The following is a 17,042-nucleotide window of genomic DNA, read 5'->3' as shown; positions in this document are numbered from 1 at the left end:
TAATTATATATTTATAATGTCCTCTATATATATATATATATATATAATACAATAAAAAAATATTGTAAACTTTAATCACTTTAATAGAATTAGGTATGTACTCTTGCTCTTCAGAAGGTGTTTTTATAAGTTTGTTGAACATTGTTCAAATAGTTTTAAACAAAAATCAAATAGGTATAATACTATTCATAGATGTACAGCAATATATTTTTAAGATGAAAGCTGAGATTCGCATCATAGGATGTTAAGTAAAAAATTAAAGCATATGCTGCAAGGACCAAACTCGCTAAACTTTTACAATAAATTATGTTTTTAAAAGACGCATTCACTATTTTATTTGACAATTTTTTCCAGCCATGAAAGTGTAGCATTGCAATGACACTGGCCACTCAATGTATACAATCTACAAACTATTACGGCCAGTAACATTTTAATAATTTTGCGACATTTTTAAAATTTCTAACGGAAATCAGCACAAAGGAGAGAAAATAAAAATAACTCACCAATAATTACATAAATCTAATCAAATTCCTTTTGATTTAAAGCAAAATCAATAAAGAATTTCCAAAATAAACAAATGAATTTGAAAATTTTAAAACTTCAAACAAGTCATAACGTCATAATAACATTCAATACCATAGACAATAAACGTCAATAAATAGACATTAATCAGTAAAATTAATCATTATGAAATACATCGATTGTTAATTGTATATTAAATATAACAAGGTTTTGCAATACCTGCAATGTATATTAAATTATACTGGTTTGTGTCGATTGTCTACAATCTATTTTATCTGTTTTACTCTTGATTTTTCTTTCAAATTACGATAGTGATGTAGGAAACGCATTTTAAAATCTATCAAACAACATTATTTAAATAATAATTATTCCATCGTATCAGTAATCCTATGATCGGATTGATAAAACTTTTTCATATCGTTTCAAACGCTATCATCTCGTAGGTCCATATAAAAAAAAAAAAACTTAGTTCAGACTAGAAACTAACTAAAATATACCTTATTTTATTTTAAAACTTAACTTTTGTATGTCAAGCAAGACAGAGAAGAAAATGAATTATTAAAGAACTACATTTTTTGCCATTGTAATACCAAATAGAATACTCATGATTGGTTAATAAATACCCAGTGTTGCCCAAAAACAAAAGACAGCGCCCTTATATATTTTCTTCACTTTCTAGACAGACTGTATCGTAATTGACCAGTGAATAATAAATTTCACATTATTTTTCCGTGTAATTGACACACACCTCAACTCAGTAGACTGTCCGTGCACTGGCCTACTTGGGCTCACAGTATATAGAGTGTCTTCCAGGTAGCCCAAGTCAAGTCACCACCAAACAGCTCCTCTCACTGGCTGAAAATATTAGCGACGTTGTGCTGTCCCACAGGCAATCACACACAATCAATCTGGCATCTTGAATGCAGTTGTTTTCAATTCACGCTTCGCAAAGTTTTGTGAAATGGGTGTCTTGATTCTGCGTCGACGCCCAGCAGCAATAGTTATCTCTCTGCAAGCATCCATGGGCAGGCAGGTTGGGGCCAGAACGCAAAAATAAGTAATTATTTTTAAGATCTTTGGTTGGGGCTATTTCAGCGAAGGGTTTATAGCTAATCTAATTATGTCGGACATATATATATATAAATATAAATAAAAAAAGTTTAGCTAATGCCCGCGACTTCGGTTGTGGATTCCATGATTCAATATTTTAATGATTAACGTATAGGTACAGCACCGCACTATTCTCATTGCAGGCTGGTTGCTATATTGTCTATGGTTTTTACATGAAAAAATAAAAATGAACTACCCTAAGAGAAAGAGACAGTAAAACAGATCCGGGACAAATTGATTATTCAATATTTCTTTCCCAGTACTCAAAACTAAGCATAATCAAAGTTAAATAGTATAATTACGCAGTATTCATTTCATGAAAATAACGGCAGCAATAATAAAATACTTTGTTTATAAATTTTAAATCAACCGCGAGTAAAATAGAGATAGACTTATATTTTATTTGTTGATTGACAACTAAACTGTCATTCATGCCTGATTCAATATGGTGGATAGTTTACCTAAATAAGGGAGATTATTTTGTGCGCGAATTTAATTTATTATTCAAATGATAAGTTTATTTTAATTATTGGACGAATCAAGTGTCGCGGTATGTTTCCGCTAACGCCCCCTGTAGTAAAGAGACTTCTAGGGTGGAAAAAGGGTCCTGAGGGATCATCTGCAGCTGAAGATAAGTGGTCAGAAAAAGCAGTGAAGAGTTTAGTTAAGAAATTAAAGAAAACTGGAGCTATTGAAGAACTAGAGAAAGCTATTTCAAGTCAAAATAGCCATACTAAATGCGTCACAATACCAAGGTGAGGTTAATATTGATTTATTCTTTTTTGATAACAATAATTTTAGCAATCATGACGTTTCCGGTTAGGTACTATGTATTTGTCTGCAGCATCTAAGATTGTTATTTGTATGGTTATAAGGTTTATTTTCCTTTGTTTTCAATAATTTTGCATATATATATATGCAAAATTAGATGTAGACCTACCTATTTGTCATAATATATTTGCAATTTTGGTTTAGAACGTTTAGAAACTTCTTAGGTTCGGGTTTAATTGAGAGAAAAGTTAGTTAATAAAATCCTCTGTGTTTTTTTGAAATCTGAAATATCGAATTGATCGTAATGAAACTTGTAAAATTTTGAGGTGTTTGACATTGAGACTTCGTTCGGCGTTCGGAAATAGAACTTTTGCTTACTCTATAAACCGACTAAATTTCGTAGTCCATAAAGTTTATTGACCTTTCTATTCGGAGTGGCCTCCGCAATTTGGTTACGTAATCGCAGACGGACGCAAATCGGAAAGGTCATTTTGCCGTCAAAACAAATCGAAGCCTTTGTCAACATGGCGGATGGAATTCGGAATGGGAAATTTTTTTAATTACCATTTTTTACCGGTTGAATAGGATTAAATTCTCAATTAATTTGTGAAGATTTTGTGTTAAAATATCCGAGGACAACACTTTTTTATTTATTGTAAGTACAGACTAAAGTTTACGCCAAATTTACTAATACGATTGAAATTTGTAGGGATATCTTTATTAAACTATTTTAAAAAATGCAATCGTAATACTGATGTTTTTATAGATTTATGTATGTATTAATTATACATTAAAGACAATAATTTAAAATGGTATGTTCCCTCAATATAATTTACATGCATGCTATTTTGTCTCTCACTGCACTGTATTTGTACATTTTAAGTCAAACATACTATTTTAATGAATGGAGAATAATTGGATCAATGCATGTACTGATTAGATAATTAGGAACATTTGTGATTTTCAATATCAATGTTATATTCACATATAATATAATATATATTAGGACAAATCACACAGATTGAGCTAGCCCCAAAGTAAGTTCGAGACTTGTGTTATGGGATACTAACTCAACGATACTATATTTTATAACAAATACATATATAGATAAACATCCAAGACCCGGGCCAATCAGGAAAAGATCATTTTCCATCATGACCCGTCCGGGGATCGAACCCGGGACCTCTCGGTTCAGTGGCAAGAACCTTACCACTGCGCCATCGACGTCGTCAAAATAATTCACATAAAGTATAATTTAGGAGAATTTAGGAGAAAGGACATTTGAGGTTATTAAAAATATATAAAGTAATATTTAGCAAGTGTGCTGTCTACTCAACTAATACTAGTCTCAGTCAATGTGAGCTCTGGAGCCGAACCTTGAATGTGACAGTATGCCACTTTAGCCGGTCAAATGTCAATTTGTGTTGTCCAATAATGTGACACTGTCCTCAGTCCCGTACCAGATTTCATAATCCTTACATATTATAAGACAAAGTCCTCTGCCGCGTCTCTGTCTGTTTGCGATAAACTCAAAAACTACTGTATGGATTTTCATGCAGTTTTCACCGATAGATAGTGTAGTTTCTGAGGAAGGTTTTGGTGTATAATTTATTATGTTTTTACACGAGCGAAGCCAGGACGGGTTGCTTGTATATAATAACATTGAATGCTCTCTATTCTATATATAATAAAAAAATATATAAATATAATAAATAAATAATAATAACAAAATATAAATATAATAAGTAAATAAAAAATAATAAATAAATATATCTATTTACATGGCTTTATATTATGTCACACATGCTTTTTATTTTCTAAATTTAAAATATAATAGCTAGCATAAAATTCTGTTAAGGAAGGCTTGTTCCATGCTTCTTCCTCAGCAGTGTGTTTAAATGGCTGATAGTAATAAACTGTATTGTTGCAGAGTGAAGCCGAATGACAACTTGATCAACGGACAGTACAGGAAGGGACTGCCGCATGTTGTTTACTGCCGGCTCTGGCGGTGGCCGCAGCTACAGGTATGATTTCTACGATTCTGAAGTTTGAGAGGTGCAGTAATAGTTATTCCCAAGGAGGTCTCACGTCAGACAGGCGGCCGGTTGTGAAATCACAGCCGAATCTTTAAAATTTTATGGTGTCTTTTTTTACGGTGAATGATAAAGAATGATAAAGAGCAGAAAACAGATTGTTAAGAACTGCAGTTTTTATTTTATTGATTAAATAGAATTGTCAAATCAAAACTATTCTGAGATTTGGCAGATACATTATGTCTATAAATAGAAGAAAAAAACGAGTTTTTAATGAAATGGTCAAAACAAAACAATTTCTTTCATTAACACAAATACAAATGTGAGCTTATCTATGCCTCCAGACTTGCCATACATAATATATTTGCATACCAAATTTATTTATGTATGTCAAAGTTATAATATTAATTTAATCACTACATAGTATAAAACAAAGTCTGTCTGTCCCTACTTGCCTAGATCTTTAAAACTACAATGTTTTTGTAATATATTGTGTATATTGTGATTAAATAAATAAAAAATTTGGTATATGGATATTAGATATGGAACCATGGATATTTATATATTGCAGAGCCAGCATGAACTAAAGCCGGTCGACCACTGTGAGTATTCGTACCAGCTGAAGAAGGACGAGGTGTGCATCAACCCTTACCATTACAATAAGATTGACCCGCCAGGTGAGTTTACAATGTCAACATTTTCTTTTAAATAGATATTAATTTAATTGGCCTAGATAGACTGGCATACTAACATCAACGAATTCTGTCTGTCTGTTCTTACACCACTAAACCCCTGGACCGATTTTGATGAAATTTGGTATGCATGTGAAGACCCCCAAACAAACTATTAGTTTTTCAAAAATCAACCCCCATATGACTATAATGGGGGGCGATTATACATGCGGACGAAGCCGCGGGAAAAAACTAGTTTAATTTAATTTATTATGCTTTTACCCGAGCGAAGCTGGGACGGGCCGCTTGTCTTACTAATATTATAAATGCGAATGCGAAAGTTTGTGAGGATGTATGTATGTTTGTTATTCTTTCACTCAAAATTTACTTGGACAGATTGTTATGAAATTTGGTACACAGTTACAATAAAACCTGTACAACCCAGGGTTTTTATCCCGAAATTCCCACGGGAGCTAAGCCCCAGGGCGCAGCTAGTAATACATTTAAAATTATCTTTTCAACAGCGTTGCCAGCGATTCTGGTGCCCCGTTGCGAAGGTGAAATTCGTGCCCCTCCACCGTACACGGACTACGTTCACCACGACACTGACGAGTGAGTCATGTTTGTTTTATTTTTTAACCCCCCACCTAAAAAGAAGAGTACGTGGCACCCTAGCTCATCAGCAGGTGCATCGATTTGGATGCGGTTATTTTATTTGATAGCTAATTTTTATGCAGTGGTTCTTAGATATGTTTGATCAAAATTGGTTCAGCCGTTCAAAAGTTTTGCAAAATGAGTAATGAAAGTCGGGGGATTTTTAATTTGTCTAACCAATAATTATTGCACAACATAAAAGTTAACAACAGGTGCACTTGCCATAAGGCCTTCTCTGCCGTCAAACCTTAGGACCTAACTGAAGGCAAAAGGAGTGGTGTTTTTAAATAAATTGTTATTATAAACATAAACACAAGTAAAATGTCTTAAGTATGTTAATGAAAATTGTCAAAAATGTAAATGAATAGGGTAATTTTTATGTCGGTAATTATTTGAAAGCCCTTTTTTTTATTAGAAACACCATTACAGTGAAAAAGTTGTTTCAAAATGTTTGTTTTTTTATGATGGTTCACTTTATTTTTATAATCTTTAATTAATTATTAATTATTAAATGGAATTTATAATCTTTAATTATTAAATGGACTTTCCTATCTACTTTGAATCTTCGTATAATGATCCAGTGGCATTGTATTGTTACGGTCTATGAATTGTCACATATATCTATTTTATCTAGAGCATACATATTTTTTACAAATTTCTGATCTTATGGCCATTTGTTGTGTTGATACTGCACCATGCTTGGGCCAAACATTTTTAACGTCATGACAGAAAAAAAAAATTATAATAATGAAAAATAAATTGACCGTTTGTCCCCTTAATGATACATAACTGCATTTTTACCTATTTCTTTCGTTTATTACCAAAAAGTAAAAAAATCCTCTTTCCAAATTATTCTACACTAGATAAAGGAATTTATTGCAAAGTATTATAGTTTTCCATTGCACAATGACGACCTCGGTGGCGCAATGGTAAAGTGCTTGCCTCTGAACCCAGAGGTCCCAGGTTCGATCCCCGGTCGGGTCATGATGGAAAATGATATTTTTATGATTGGCCCGGGTTTAGGATGTTTATCTATATGTATTTGTTATAAAACATAGTATCGTTGAGTTAGTATCCCATAACACAAGTCACAACTCAATCTGTGTGATTTTCCCTAATATATTTATTTATTTATTTACAATGTAGTCACAGTCTACTATGAGGATTTTGGTGGTCACCGTTTTCGTTTTAAGTTTTCGCTAATAAACAAATAATGTTAAAAATGCATGGTGGTGCTAGTATGCAGTTGTGTGTCACCTCAAACTGAACATATGTTCTCAGCCTGATGCAGAGTGGGGGTGTGGTGGGGGTGGGCGCGCACAGTGCGATGTACCTCGAGGCCACCCTGGGACAGCAGGTCCCCGGCAACACCACTATCAGAGTGTAAGTATTCAGTGTCACTAACCTATACCAGCTTCACTGGTATCTAACGCATAACCTCCTAATGACTACTTGGGTACATCAAGACAAGCAACTTTTAATCTACGACTTTGCGAGATTCGTTAGTTTTTCATATATATAATCTAACTTGCGATTCTACACATGTTAACTCTATGTAATAGCCGAGCAACACGAGACAGTACAGTAGCGTTATGTAGCGGAATCGAACATGGAGTTAAACGTTTTATAGAAACGACATTAAAACTAAAAAATGTTTTTATTTTTTATTTATTACGTTTAGACAATAGTCGTAGAACAAAAGATGTTAGTCTCTATGTACCTTATGCGCCTTTGGAAGGTAATGCGTTAGATACTATAATAACCCTCTATATCTACTTTAAAACTTTCGCGTTACATAATTATATATTAAACGACAGGTATTAAACGCGCACATACCTTTCTTATTTGCCCAGATGTTTCGGACCTTCTTGCAATAGTCGCCCATTGACCAAGTACCTAGTAAAAAAATATTTCAACAGATTATTAATGTGATGACCTGCCGCGCTATAACACCGGTGAAGAAGAAGCGGCGCAACAAACTTCACCGCACCGGTATCCTACTAATATTATAAATGCGAAAGTTATGTATGTATGTTTGATCTCATTCACGCAAAATCTACTGGACCGATTGTTATGAAATTTGGTACACGGGTAGAATATAACCTGGAATAACACATAGGGTACTTTTTATCCCGAAATTCCGACGAGAGCAGCCCCGGGGCGCAGCTAGTGATTTGTAAATGTTGTTGCAGTAGCGCTTCGACCGTGGAGACTCCGCCGCCGGGGTACATCAGCGAGGATGGGGACCCCATGGACCACAACGACAACATGAGTGAGTGATGTACCGTGTTGATTGTACTATTTACATATGCTGTGCCAGCGGCATCGTCCGCGTGTATTTCTCCGCAAAAGCGGAACAGACATGATTATCATACAAAGTTTCACCAATTCACCATGAGACTCATTTAGGGGTTGATTTTTGAAAAAAAAAATACACTATTTTTAACATCCTAAATTTCAAAATCGGTCCAGTTGTTTAGCCGTGGAAGCGGAACAGACATTCACATATTAGTATGGATTTTATAATATAGTGAAATGGTCCCGAAATGGGTGGAGCAAAACAATATTTACAACATTTAAACACATATCCTTAATTGTTACATATTATCCTCTGCTGATAAACTCAAAAAGCGGTTTTCATCAATAGCTAGTGTGGTTCAGGAGGCAGGTTTAGCTTTATAGTTTATTATGTTTTTATCCGAGCGAAGACGGGACGGACTAGTTTCATATATTTTATTAAATTTTTCTCACTTAATCGATGCGGCTGCGCGGTCATTACAATCCGTAAATTTTCCTGAGGAAGGAATCATTTTCAAAATCAATCAATCATTCATAAAATTGACATTACTACAGTACAGAGTAATTATAGTAATGTCATATAGTAAAACTCATTCTTGTCTTTGTTAAACTTTGAAAACTTGTAATGACAGCCCGACCGCAGCGGTCGAAACGCGAACCACCCCAGTATATAACTTCACGTACACACACTTTGCAGTTGACACTAATCAGAATCAGTCTAATCTCCTTATCGCCTCCAGATTTGACCCGGCTGACCCCCTCGCCCCCCGGACTGGCCACAGAAGCAGCTCCTGTACTCTATCACGAGCCCGCATTCTGGTGCAGCATCAGCTACTATGAGCTGAACACTCGAGTCGGGGAGACCTTCCACGCCAGCCAGCCTTCTATCACAGTGGACGGGTTCACTGACCCCAGCAACAGTGAGAGGTGAGAGCGAGACAGCTTGCTGATGCAGCATCACCTTCTACGAGCTGAAAACCGAAGTAGTTTTGTGTTGTGAAGTTTTAACTCCCGAAGACAGAAGTTATAAGTTTAATGTGTCTGTGTATCTGTATGTCTGTCGGTGGCAGATCATAGCAGCTAAACGGCTGTACCGATTTTGATCTAGTGTTTTTTATTTGAAAGAGAATTTAATCGAGATTGTTCTTAGCTATGTTTGGAGAATCTGCGTTCAGCCGTTTGTAAACCGTTAGCTCTGTTCTAGCTGATGACAGGATGCCTGCAACTTTGGAGGCGGAGTCTTAGATAATATATATAAAACTCTTACGTTACTGAGTGACTGACTGACTGACAGACAGACAATGTACAGCCGACACTACTGAGCGTAGGAAGCTGAAATTTGGCATGTAGGTTCCCTGGGGAGTGTAGGTGAGCACTAAGAGAGAATTTTTGGAAATTTCCACCCCAAAAGGGGTGAAAATCTTTTATATGAAAGATCTACGCCGTTGAAGTTAGTGATTTGAATATTTGGGGTAAACCCCAAATGTTCAACAACTAAAGTTGTTTACAACAAATTAAAGAACACAAGATTTTCTGAAAATTAACCCTCAAACTAAATAATACTTAATACAATTTTCAAGATAAAAAACTGAAAATTTATAACATACTATTCAACATTTTTCTTAAGGAATGACCTAGATTTTACTATGAAATTCACGCGAGTGAAGCCGCGTGCAAAAGCTTGTTGGTAATAAATTATATCTATTCTATTGAGTAATATACATTCTCACATATCGGCGTTCCAAGCAAAAGGTGCAGATTCCAGTTTTGTACTTTTATTGATTTTACATGCAAAAGGCTACGTTTTTATGCATTTGTATGTTTAGAAACTAGTACTCTGGCTATTACAGTTTAAACTTTCAATGTCTGTTTCCCAACAAATAGATTTTTGTTATTGTGAACTTTGAATTTATTTTTTTTTTCCAATAGACGTGAATAAAGTTAATTGATTTTATTATTCCCATATGATCAACGAACTATTGAACCATCTGAATACAGCCTTAATCAATACCACCTAAACGGTAACTAAATTCTTGGAACGCCATATGCATTCTGTTGAGTAACATTAATGCCAAAATTATGATTTTGTTCTCAGATTCTGCCTGGGCTTGTTGTCGAACGTGAACAGAAACGAGGTAGTGGAACAGACCCGACGCCATATTGGAAAGGGGGTGCGCTTGTATTATATTGGAGGTGAGTATTATACGTTTGAAGCGGTGTTGGTGTAATGGTTAAGACGCCCGCCTGTGGATCGAAAGGTCCCAGGTTCGCATCGTACTCGTGCCACGTGAGTTTGTATACCAATCTGACTCATGTATGGTAGTTTTCATCGACCACCACTTGCTACCGGTGAAGGAAAACATCGTGAGGAAACCTGCACACTGGTTGATTCTTATTAACTTGTGTGTGAAATGGAGAAGGCAAACCACTCCATTAATAATGCCAAGAAAGTTGTTGTGTGTGTTTCATTCCACCTAATAAGCACGACTCTCAGCCATGAGGAATAGGACTATGAAGAATTATACGTTTCGCCGCTTGCTGATAAAATATCTGATAGTCTTTATGAATAAACTAGCGGCCCGTCCCGGCATCGCTCGGTTAAAAATATAATAAATACACCTAAACCAGGAAACACACTATCTCTTGGTGAAAACCGCATGAAAATCCGTGCAGTAGTTTCTGAGTTTATCGCGAACAGACAGACACGCCAGAGACTTGTTTTTATAATATGTCATTTTATTACATTGCCATCAATTTGTATACATGAAATCAAAATCGAATCATTTATTACAGAAATTAGGCCTTCACAGGCATTTTTTCACGTCATACTCTAAATTAAATGCTATTTACCAAAGCTACAAACTACCTACTAGCATTTCTGAACGATCACTGCTAAGAAGAAATGCCGAAAGAAACTCATTTAAACAGTGTTGGTCCCTATCATGCCAGAAGGGCTTACCATTTTTTAAGTATGTATCATTTTTAATGCTCAGTCCACGATACTGATACGAACAAACGATACGAACAACTTTATGGGGGCAACCCCTAAATATCAGCTGTTCCATACAAAATCAAATAAACCTAATTCGAGGAAAATGTATGGATTATCAGATTTTTTCGCAATTTCGGATTTACTGCCATACAAAACGTTGTTCAGCACTATAGACAAAGTAATGCAAATGTCATGTATTTATATGATTCAGTAACATCAAAGCCGGGGCAAAGATAACCAATTTTAACACGGGACTAGACCAAATGGAAATAATTGGCTTGGCTTATGGGCTGTACATAAAGGCGTTATTAAAGGTTTTTTCGTTTTGTTAATTATACTTTTTTTTCCCTTTCATCAGCACTCGATCACAATCATAATATGTTTCAGTATACCTTTTGACCATGTACTTTATTGTGTACTTCCATTGTTATATTACTGATAAAAAATTATACATAAATATTTAAAAAATGGCAAGCCTTTCTGGCATGATAGGGACCAACACTGTTTGAATGAGTTTCTTTCGGTATTTCTTCTCAGCAGTGGTCGTTCCGAAATGCTAGTAGTTTGTAGCTTTGGAAAATATCATTTAATTTAGGATATGATGTGAAAAAATGCCTGTGGAGGCCTAATTTCTGAATAAATGATATGATTTTGATTTGGTGTACATAAAAAATTGTCAGGCGAGGTGTTCGCGGAGTGCCTGAGCGACTCCTCGATATTCGTGCAGAGCCCCAACTGCAACCAGAGATACGGCTGGCACCCCGCCACCGTGTGCAAGATACCGCCAGGTACGTGACATTTTTTTGGGTTCCCTGTGGACGATCAGGTACGTAATGTCCTTGCACAGTACATTGTCGAACATTATTAAATCCGGTGAATACTTTGTGAACAGACAAAAAGTGAGTGAATGAGTGAGCGTGTAACACGAATTGAAGGAAATAATAAACTGGACAAAAAATTATAAGAATATGGATGTTTTGTGACGAAACGGTGGAAAACAGAAAAGTTTCTTAATTTATTTTCTACCAAAATTGGAAAATCCGAAATAAGTTTTTTTTTATACACTACCATTATAAGCAGCCAAACAAGGTCCACCTAAAGGTAAAGGTCACCGCAGCCTATCAACGCCCGCAACACCAGGGGTGTCACACGCGCGTCGCCTACTTTGTGTCCTAGTATCTTTTGCCACAGTACCACTGTAACCACACCGCCTCTCTCACCCTTCACACCGGAACACAACAATGCAAGCCTGAGAATGAGGTGCCTGTACAGACATTTTTTAAACCAAGGTCTATCTCTGGTTAAGTTATTTCGTAAGACGGATTTGGAATTTAATTTCGGTAATAACGCAGGATGCAACCTGAAAATCTTCAACAATCAAGAGTTCGCGGCGCTGCTGTCGCAGTCGGTGTCGCAGGGGTTCGAGGCGGTGTTCCAGCTCACGCGCATGTGCACCATCCGGATGAGCTTCGTCAAGGGCTGGGGCGCAGAGTACAGGTAGATTGATTGATTGATTGATTGATTGATTGATTGATTGATTGATTCATAGATTGATATACAGCGTTACTGGCATCAAACTCAAAACCTCCTAAAGACTACTTGGGTACATCAGAACAAGCATCTTTTATTGTACGACTTTTCGTGATTCGTAGTTTTTTAACCAATAACACTATAGAGAGGTAATAAATAAATATATAAGGACAAATCACACAGATTGAGCTAGCCCCAAAGTAAGTTCGAGACTCGTGTTATGGGATACTAACTCAACGTATAACAAATACATACATATATATAAACATCCAAGACCCGGGCCAATCTGAAAAAGATTATTTTGCCCGCTGTGAACCGAAATGTCCCAGGTTCGAAACCTTCTCATACCAACTCACGTGGCATGAGTAGGAGTCGAACCTGGGACCTTTCGGTTCACAGGCGGGGCGTCTTAACCATTACACGACCATCGCTTCATATTTTGTGTATAATCTACTTTTTTTATATACAGCGTTACTGGTATCAAACACATACCCTCCTAAAGACTACTTGGGTTCATCAAAACAAGCAACTTTTATTCTACGACTTTTCGTGATTTGTAGTTTTTTTTTTCATATAAAATAAAATACAATCTACTTTGCGATTCTACACATCTTAACTCTATGTAATAGCCGAGCAACACGAGACAGTACAGTAGCGTTATGTAGCGGAATCGAACATAGAGTTAACGTTTTATAGAAACTATATTAAAACAAAAAAAAAAGGAAAAGTTTAGTATTTATTACGTTTAGACAAAAGTCTTAGAACAAAAGATGTTAGTCTCTATGTACCTTGTGCACCTTTGGAAGGTTATGCGTTAGATCCCTGTATATTTTTTTCAATCGGCAGACGTCAAACGGTGACGTCGACGCCATGTTGGATAGAATTACACCTCAACGGCCCCCTGCAGTGGCTCGATCGTGTCCTCACACAGATGGGGTCCCCGCGGCTGCCTTGCTCTTCTATGTCCTAGTGAGTATATTACACGTCTCTCTTGCTCTCTCTCCCTGTCTCCCTCTCTCGTCCCCTCTCGCTATCATCTGAGCGTGTTCATACAATGCATTCAAAGCTGGTGATGTGTGCTGCCTTGCTCTTCTATGTCCTAGTTTGTTGTCCCCTCTCTCTCTCTCTTGCTCTCTCTCTCCCTATCTCCCTCTCTCGCCCTCTCGCGCTATCATCTGAGCGTGTTCATACAATGCATTCAAAGATGGTGATGTCTGAAACCCGCGTGAAAATTAAATCTTTTGAAGGTACAACTTTGGTTTTATGACCGGCTGCCTGCCTGCTTTGGAATGCTGTTGGGGACGCCGTATAGCAACGGGTCTTCGTGAAAAGTGACCTTAAAATTTTGTAGACTCGGCTGTATTTTTACGACCGCCCACGGCGCCAGACGTCATTCCTCCTTGGGAATACTCCTGTCGCCTGCCAACTGCCAAAGCTGTGTGAACCTTTGTCGCCTCGTACGACATCTATGGGGGGGACATGGAGTAGTCATTAAGAGATAATTAATAATAATAATAAATACCCTCTCAAACAAAAAAGTAATATAGATTCTCGTCCCACAGAACGCGTGGACGTGGCATGAGCGTCGTTTAAGTCAACGTTTACCTCGAGTAATATTTATTATTAGGGATTCTGTAAAAACATTATGATTTGATGTAACATTCATGTGGCAACTGTTACAAGTGTGAGTCGGACTCGCGCACTAAAGGCCCCTTAACCTCCTTATACATATTATGATATAAAACTAAGTCCACTGCCGCGTCTAGACAAGACGCGGCAGGCAGTCTGTCTGTTCGCGATAAACTCAAAAACGTATGCATGGATTTTCATGCTGTTTTCACCAATAGATAATATGGTTTTTGTGTATAATTTTTTTTTCACGAGCGAAGCCGGGACCGGCCGCTAGTTATTTATAAAACTGCAAATGAATCAAGTTTGTTGGCTCCCATTGTGCAATACCAGTTTTTGGCAGCGGCTACGCGTGAATTTCTCTGAGAAAGCGGAACATATTTTCGTACAAACTTTCAAATCCACCGTATTTTATGTTTTATTATACGTATGTATAGATGTAACGGTTGCCTATTGAATATACGATTGTTCTGCAGGAAATGTTTTTGCCATCATCTGCATTTATGTTCAAATTGCAATTATATCGTTAGGGCCCGGTCCCTTTGCTCCATCAGGCTCCGTTGTTTAACACAGGTTGTGATATTGACGTGCGTCGAAACTCCATACAGTTTCTTTGTTGATCCCGACGACGGACGACAACGCAACATAGCACGACGGAGCAACAGGGCCGGTCCCTTAGGCCGAACTGTTTTAAACAAGTGTGATCTTGTTAGAAGTTTTTAATATGAATAATTTTTACTTATATTAAAATAATGCTGTTTTTATTTCTACATTTTTTGATGTTACAAATTCATGCTTATTATTGCTATAATCTCTCATTATTATTATTATAACATTTTTTTACATTATCATTGCAAAAAAACAATGTGTAGGTCTAAGAAAAGTATTGTATTTCTTGAAAACATTATTTAAAAAAAAAGAAAACATTTTATACAAAAATATTATAAAAAAGCTATTTTGTAAATATAATTTCCAAAATTATTCTTCTTTCCACTGCAATCGCTGCAAATAAGGTTACATTTAACCCTTTATTCATGAAAAATAATCTGTTTTTAGTTCATCTATGTTTTGTCTCGCTTTTTCAGAGTGAGATAGAGACATATTTTCACTAAATAGATTTTATTTATGAATAAAAGGATACCATACGCCGGACGTATTCAAAATTAAGATAATTGTATTAAGATGTGTATGGTCCACAGTAGGTATTACAACAGAAATCTAAATAATCTATGAGTGAACACAACCATGTACACATATCGTCACTAAAATCGTAATGGAACACGACCACACCGCACGACGTCAGAGCTAAGACCGAGTAATGACTCGGTCATTCATTACAACGTTCAATACAACGCTTGCAAGTTATATAGCCAACACAGGCTCTTTTACCCACAACACGGCTACATTACAATAAAATAAAACACTCGTCAGGTATTTTAATAATATCGTGACGGCGTATTTTAATATCATCACAATATTACGTCGTGACAAAAGACGGCATTATGCGTGCGAAAATGACGTTTTGCGTAAGTGACAATAGATATTTAGATTTCTGTAGTACACATATGTAGTTCACAATCGTGTTTAAAATTATTTCGTGGTGTGTTTAGTAGTTGGGTTGGGAGAAGAATGCGTATAGGTAACAAAATGATAACTGCTCGCAAAATGGCAAAGGAGCAAAATGATAAAAGCGGAGAATGGTAAATGTAAATGAGTGGCGTTAGAAACAAAGGATTTTTGGCGCGCAAAAATGTGTATTATCTAATGAATGCCGTTCATTTTTATGCAGGATTGTGTACATTTTAATGTGTTATTTTTTTTTTGGAAATTGACACGAGCGGTCGAAAGCTAAATCTTTATGAATTAATAACACATTCATATTGAATTATAGAAATTGTTATATATCAGGAATGGTGCTAAAGATGGTTTATGGTCGTTTAGAAAGAAATTGGTCAGTTTTACAACAGAATTACCTACAATCTGTCGAGAAAGTGAAGAAAACAATTTTTATACGAACTAAAATTTTTTTACCATTGCAATACCAGATATATAATAGAATGGTCAAGATTGGTTGATAAACACCCAGTGTTGCCAGCCGAGGAGCCGAGGCAGCGCACTCATTTTCTTCACCTTCTAGAGTGAATCTTGTTGCAAAACCGGCATATACGTCTAAGAGATGGAATTTTCTTATAGTAATGTATAAAAAGATGTATTTTGTAAGCACAGAATTAAATCATTATTTTACTTAGATTTTTGTGTCATATTTGGTGTCATGTAAAAATTTAACAGTTTAGAACATTTTTTTCGTCTTGTGAAGGCGTTGTTAAAATGATTAATGCATAATGCAAATAGTATTTTTTCTCACTTGACGAGTACTACACTTCTATATTGTATAAAGTATGTTTTTATATTTATATAATAGCGACGAGGCAGACTTAATTGCAATATAAGTAATAAATTGAAATGAAATTACCAAAATGTATACAAAAAAAATAGATTTAGATACATTTTGAGATGGCAGTTCAATATATTTTTACTTATTGAATAAACTAATAATACCTACCATCGCTTTAGAAGCGCAAAAGTAAACTTTCGAAAATGAAAAAAAAATGTAGGATTTTTCTACATTTTCACATTGTTAGATATAAGTATATGTGTAGTCAGTTTGTTTATTATATATAGATATGTTTTAACTATAAAGATCTCTAGTGAGTTTGCGTATAAGTTTAAATTTGTTTGTCGTCGACATGTTCAAAAATATTTATTTTTTAAACTATTTTCATCACATTTTTTTATTGTTCGTTTTTATTACTGTTGTACTGCTGTACCTTC

The 17,042-nt window shown here is 35.8% G+C and overlaps 2 protein-coding genes across 7 annotated transcripts in view; one reads left to right on the top strand and one right to left on the bottom strand.

Annotated features, from left to right (window-relative positions):
* LOC128681531 (zinc finger protein Xfin-like) overlaps positions 1-628 on the bottom strand; it is a 32,086-nt gene extending 31,458 nt beyond the window's left edge. For all 4 annotated transcript variants that reach the window (XM_053765506.1, XM_053765508.1, XM_053765510.1 and 1 more), the window contains exon 1: positions 504-628. The gene's annotated coding sequence lies outside the window, so the exon portion shown is untranslated. The remainder of the gene's footprint in view (positions 1-503) is intronic.
* A 1,406-nt stretch (positions 629-2,034) lies between these two features.
* On the top strand, positions 2,035-15,837 carry Smox (Smad on X). Of its 3 annotated transcripts, none has more exons than XM_053765525.2 (12): positions 2,035-2,387; positions 4,334-4,427; positions 5,008-5,113; positions 5,632-5,719; positions 7,043-7,144; positions 7,957-8,033; positions 8,800-8,986; positions 10,155-10,252; positions 11,732-11,839; positions 12,404-12,548; positions 13,428-13,550; positions 14,144-15,837. In XM_053765525.2, coding segments are annotated over exons 1-12 (1,332 nt in total). In that variant the 5' UTR covers positions 2,035-2,184; the 3' UTR covers positions 14,145-15,837. The 3 variants fall into 3 exon arrangements, with proteins under 3 accessions (XP_053621500.1, XP_053621499.1, XP_053621498.1); XM_053765524.2 differs by lacking the exon at positions 14,144-15,837 and adding an exon at positions 13,829-14,111 and having other exon boundaries at positions 2,040-2,387; positions 7,954-8,033; XM_053765523.2 differs by having other exon boundaries at positions 2,042-2,387; positions 7,954-8,033.
* The last annotated feature ends 1,205 nt before the right edge of the window (positions 15,838-17,042 follow it).

Source organism: Plodia interpunctella, chromosome 27 (assembly GCF_027563975.2).
Source record: "Plodia interpunctella isolate USDA-ARS_2022_Savannah chromosome 27, ilPloInte3.2, whole genome shotgun sequence".
NCBI classification, from domain to species: domain Eukaryota; kingdom Metazoa; phylum Arthropoda; class Insecta; order Lepidoptera; family Pyralidae; genus Plodia; species Plodia interpunctella.
The sequence above is the reverse complement of the archived record's forward strand: the minus strand, read 5'-3'. Positions and strand labels throughout refer to the sequence as shown.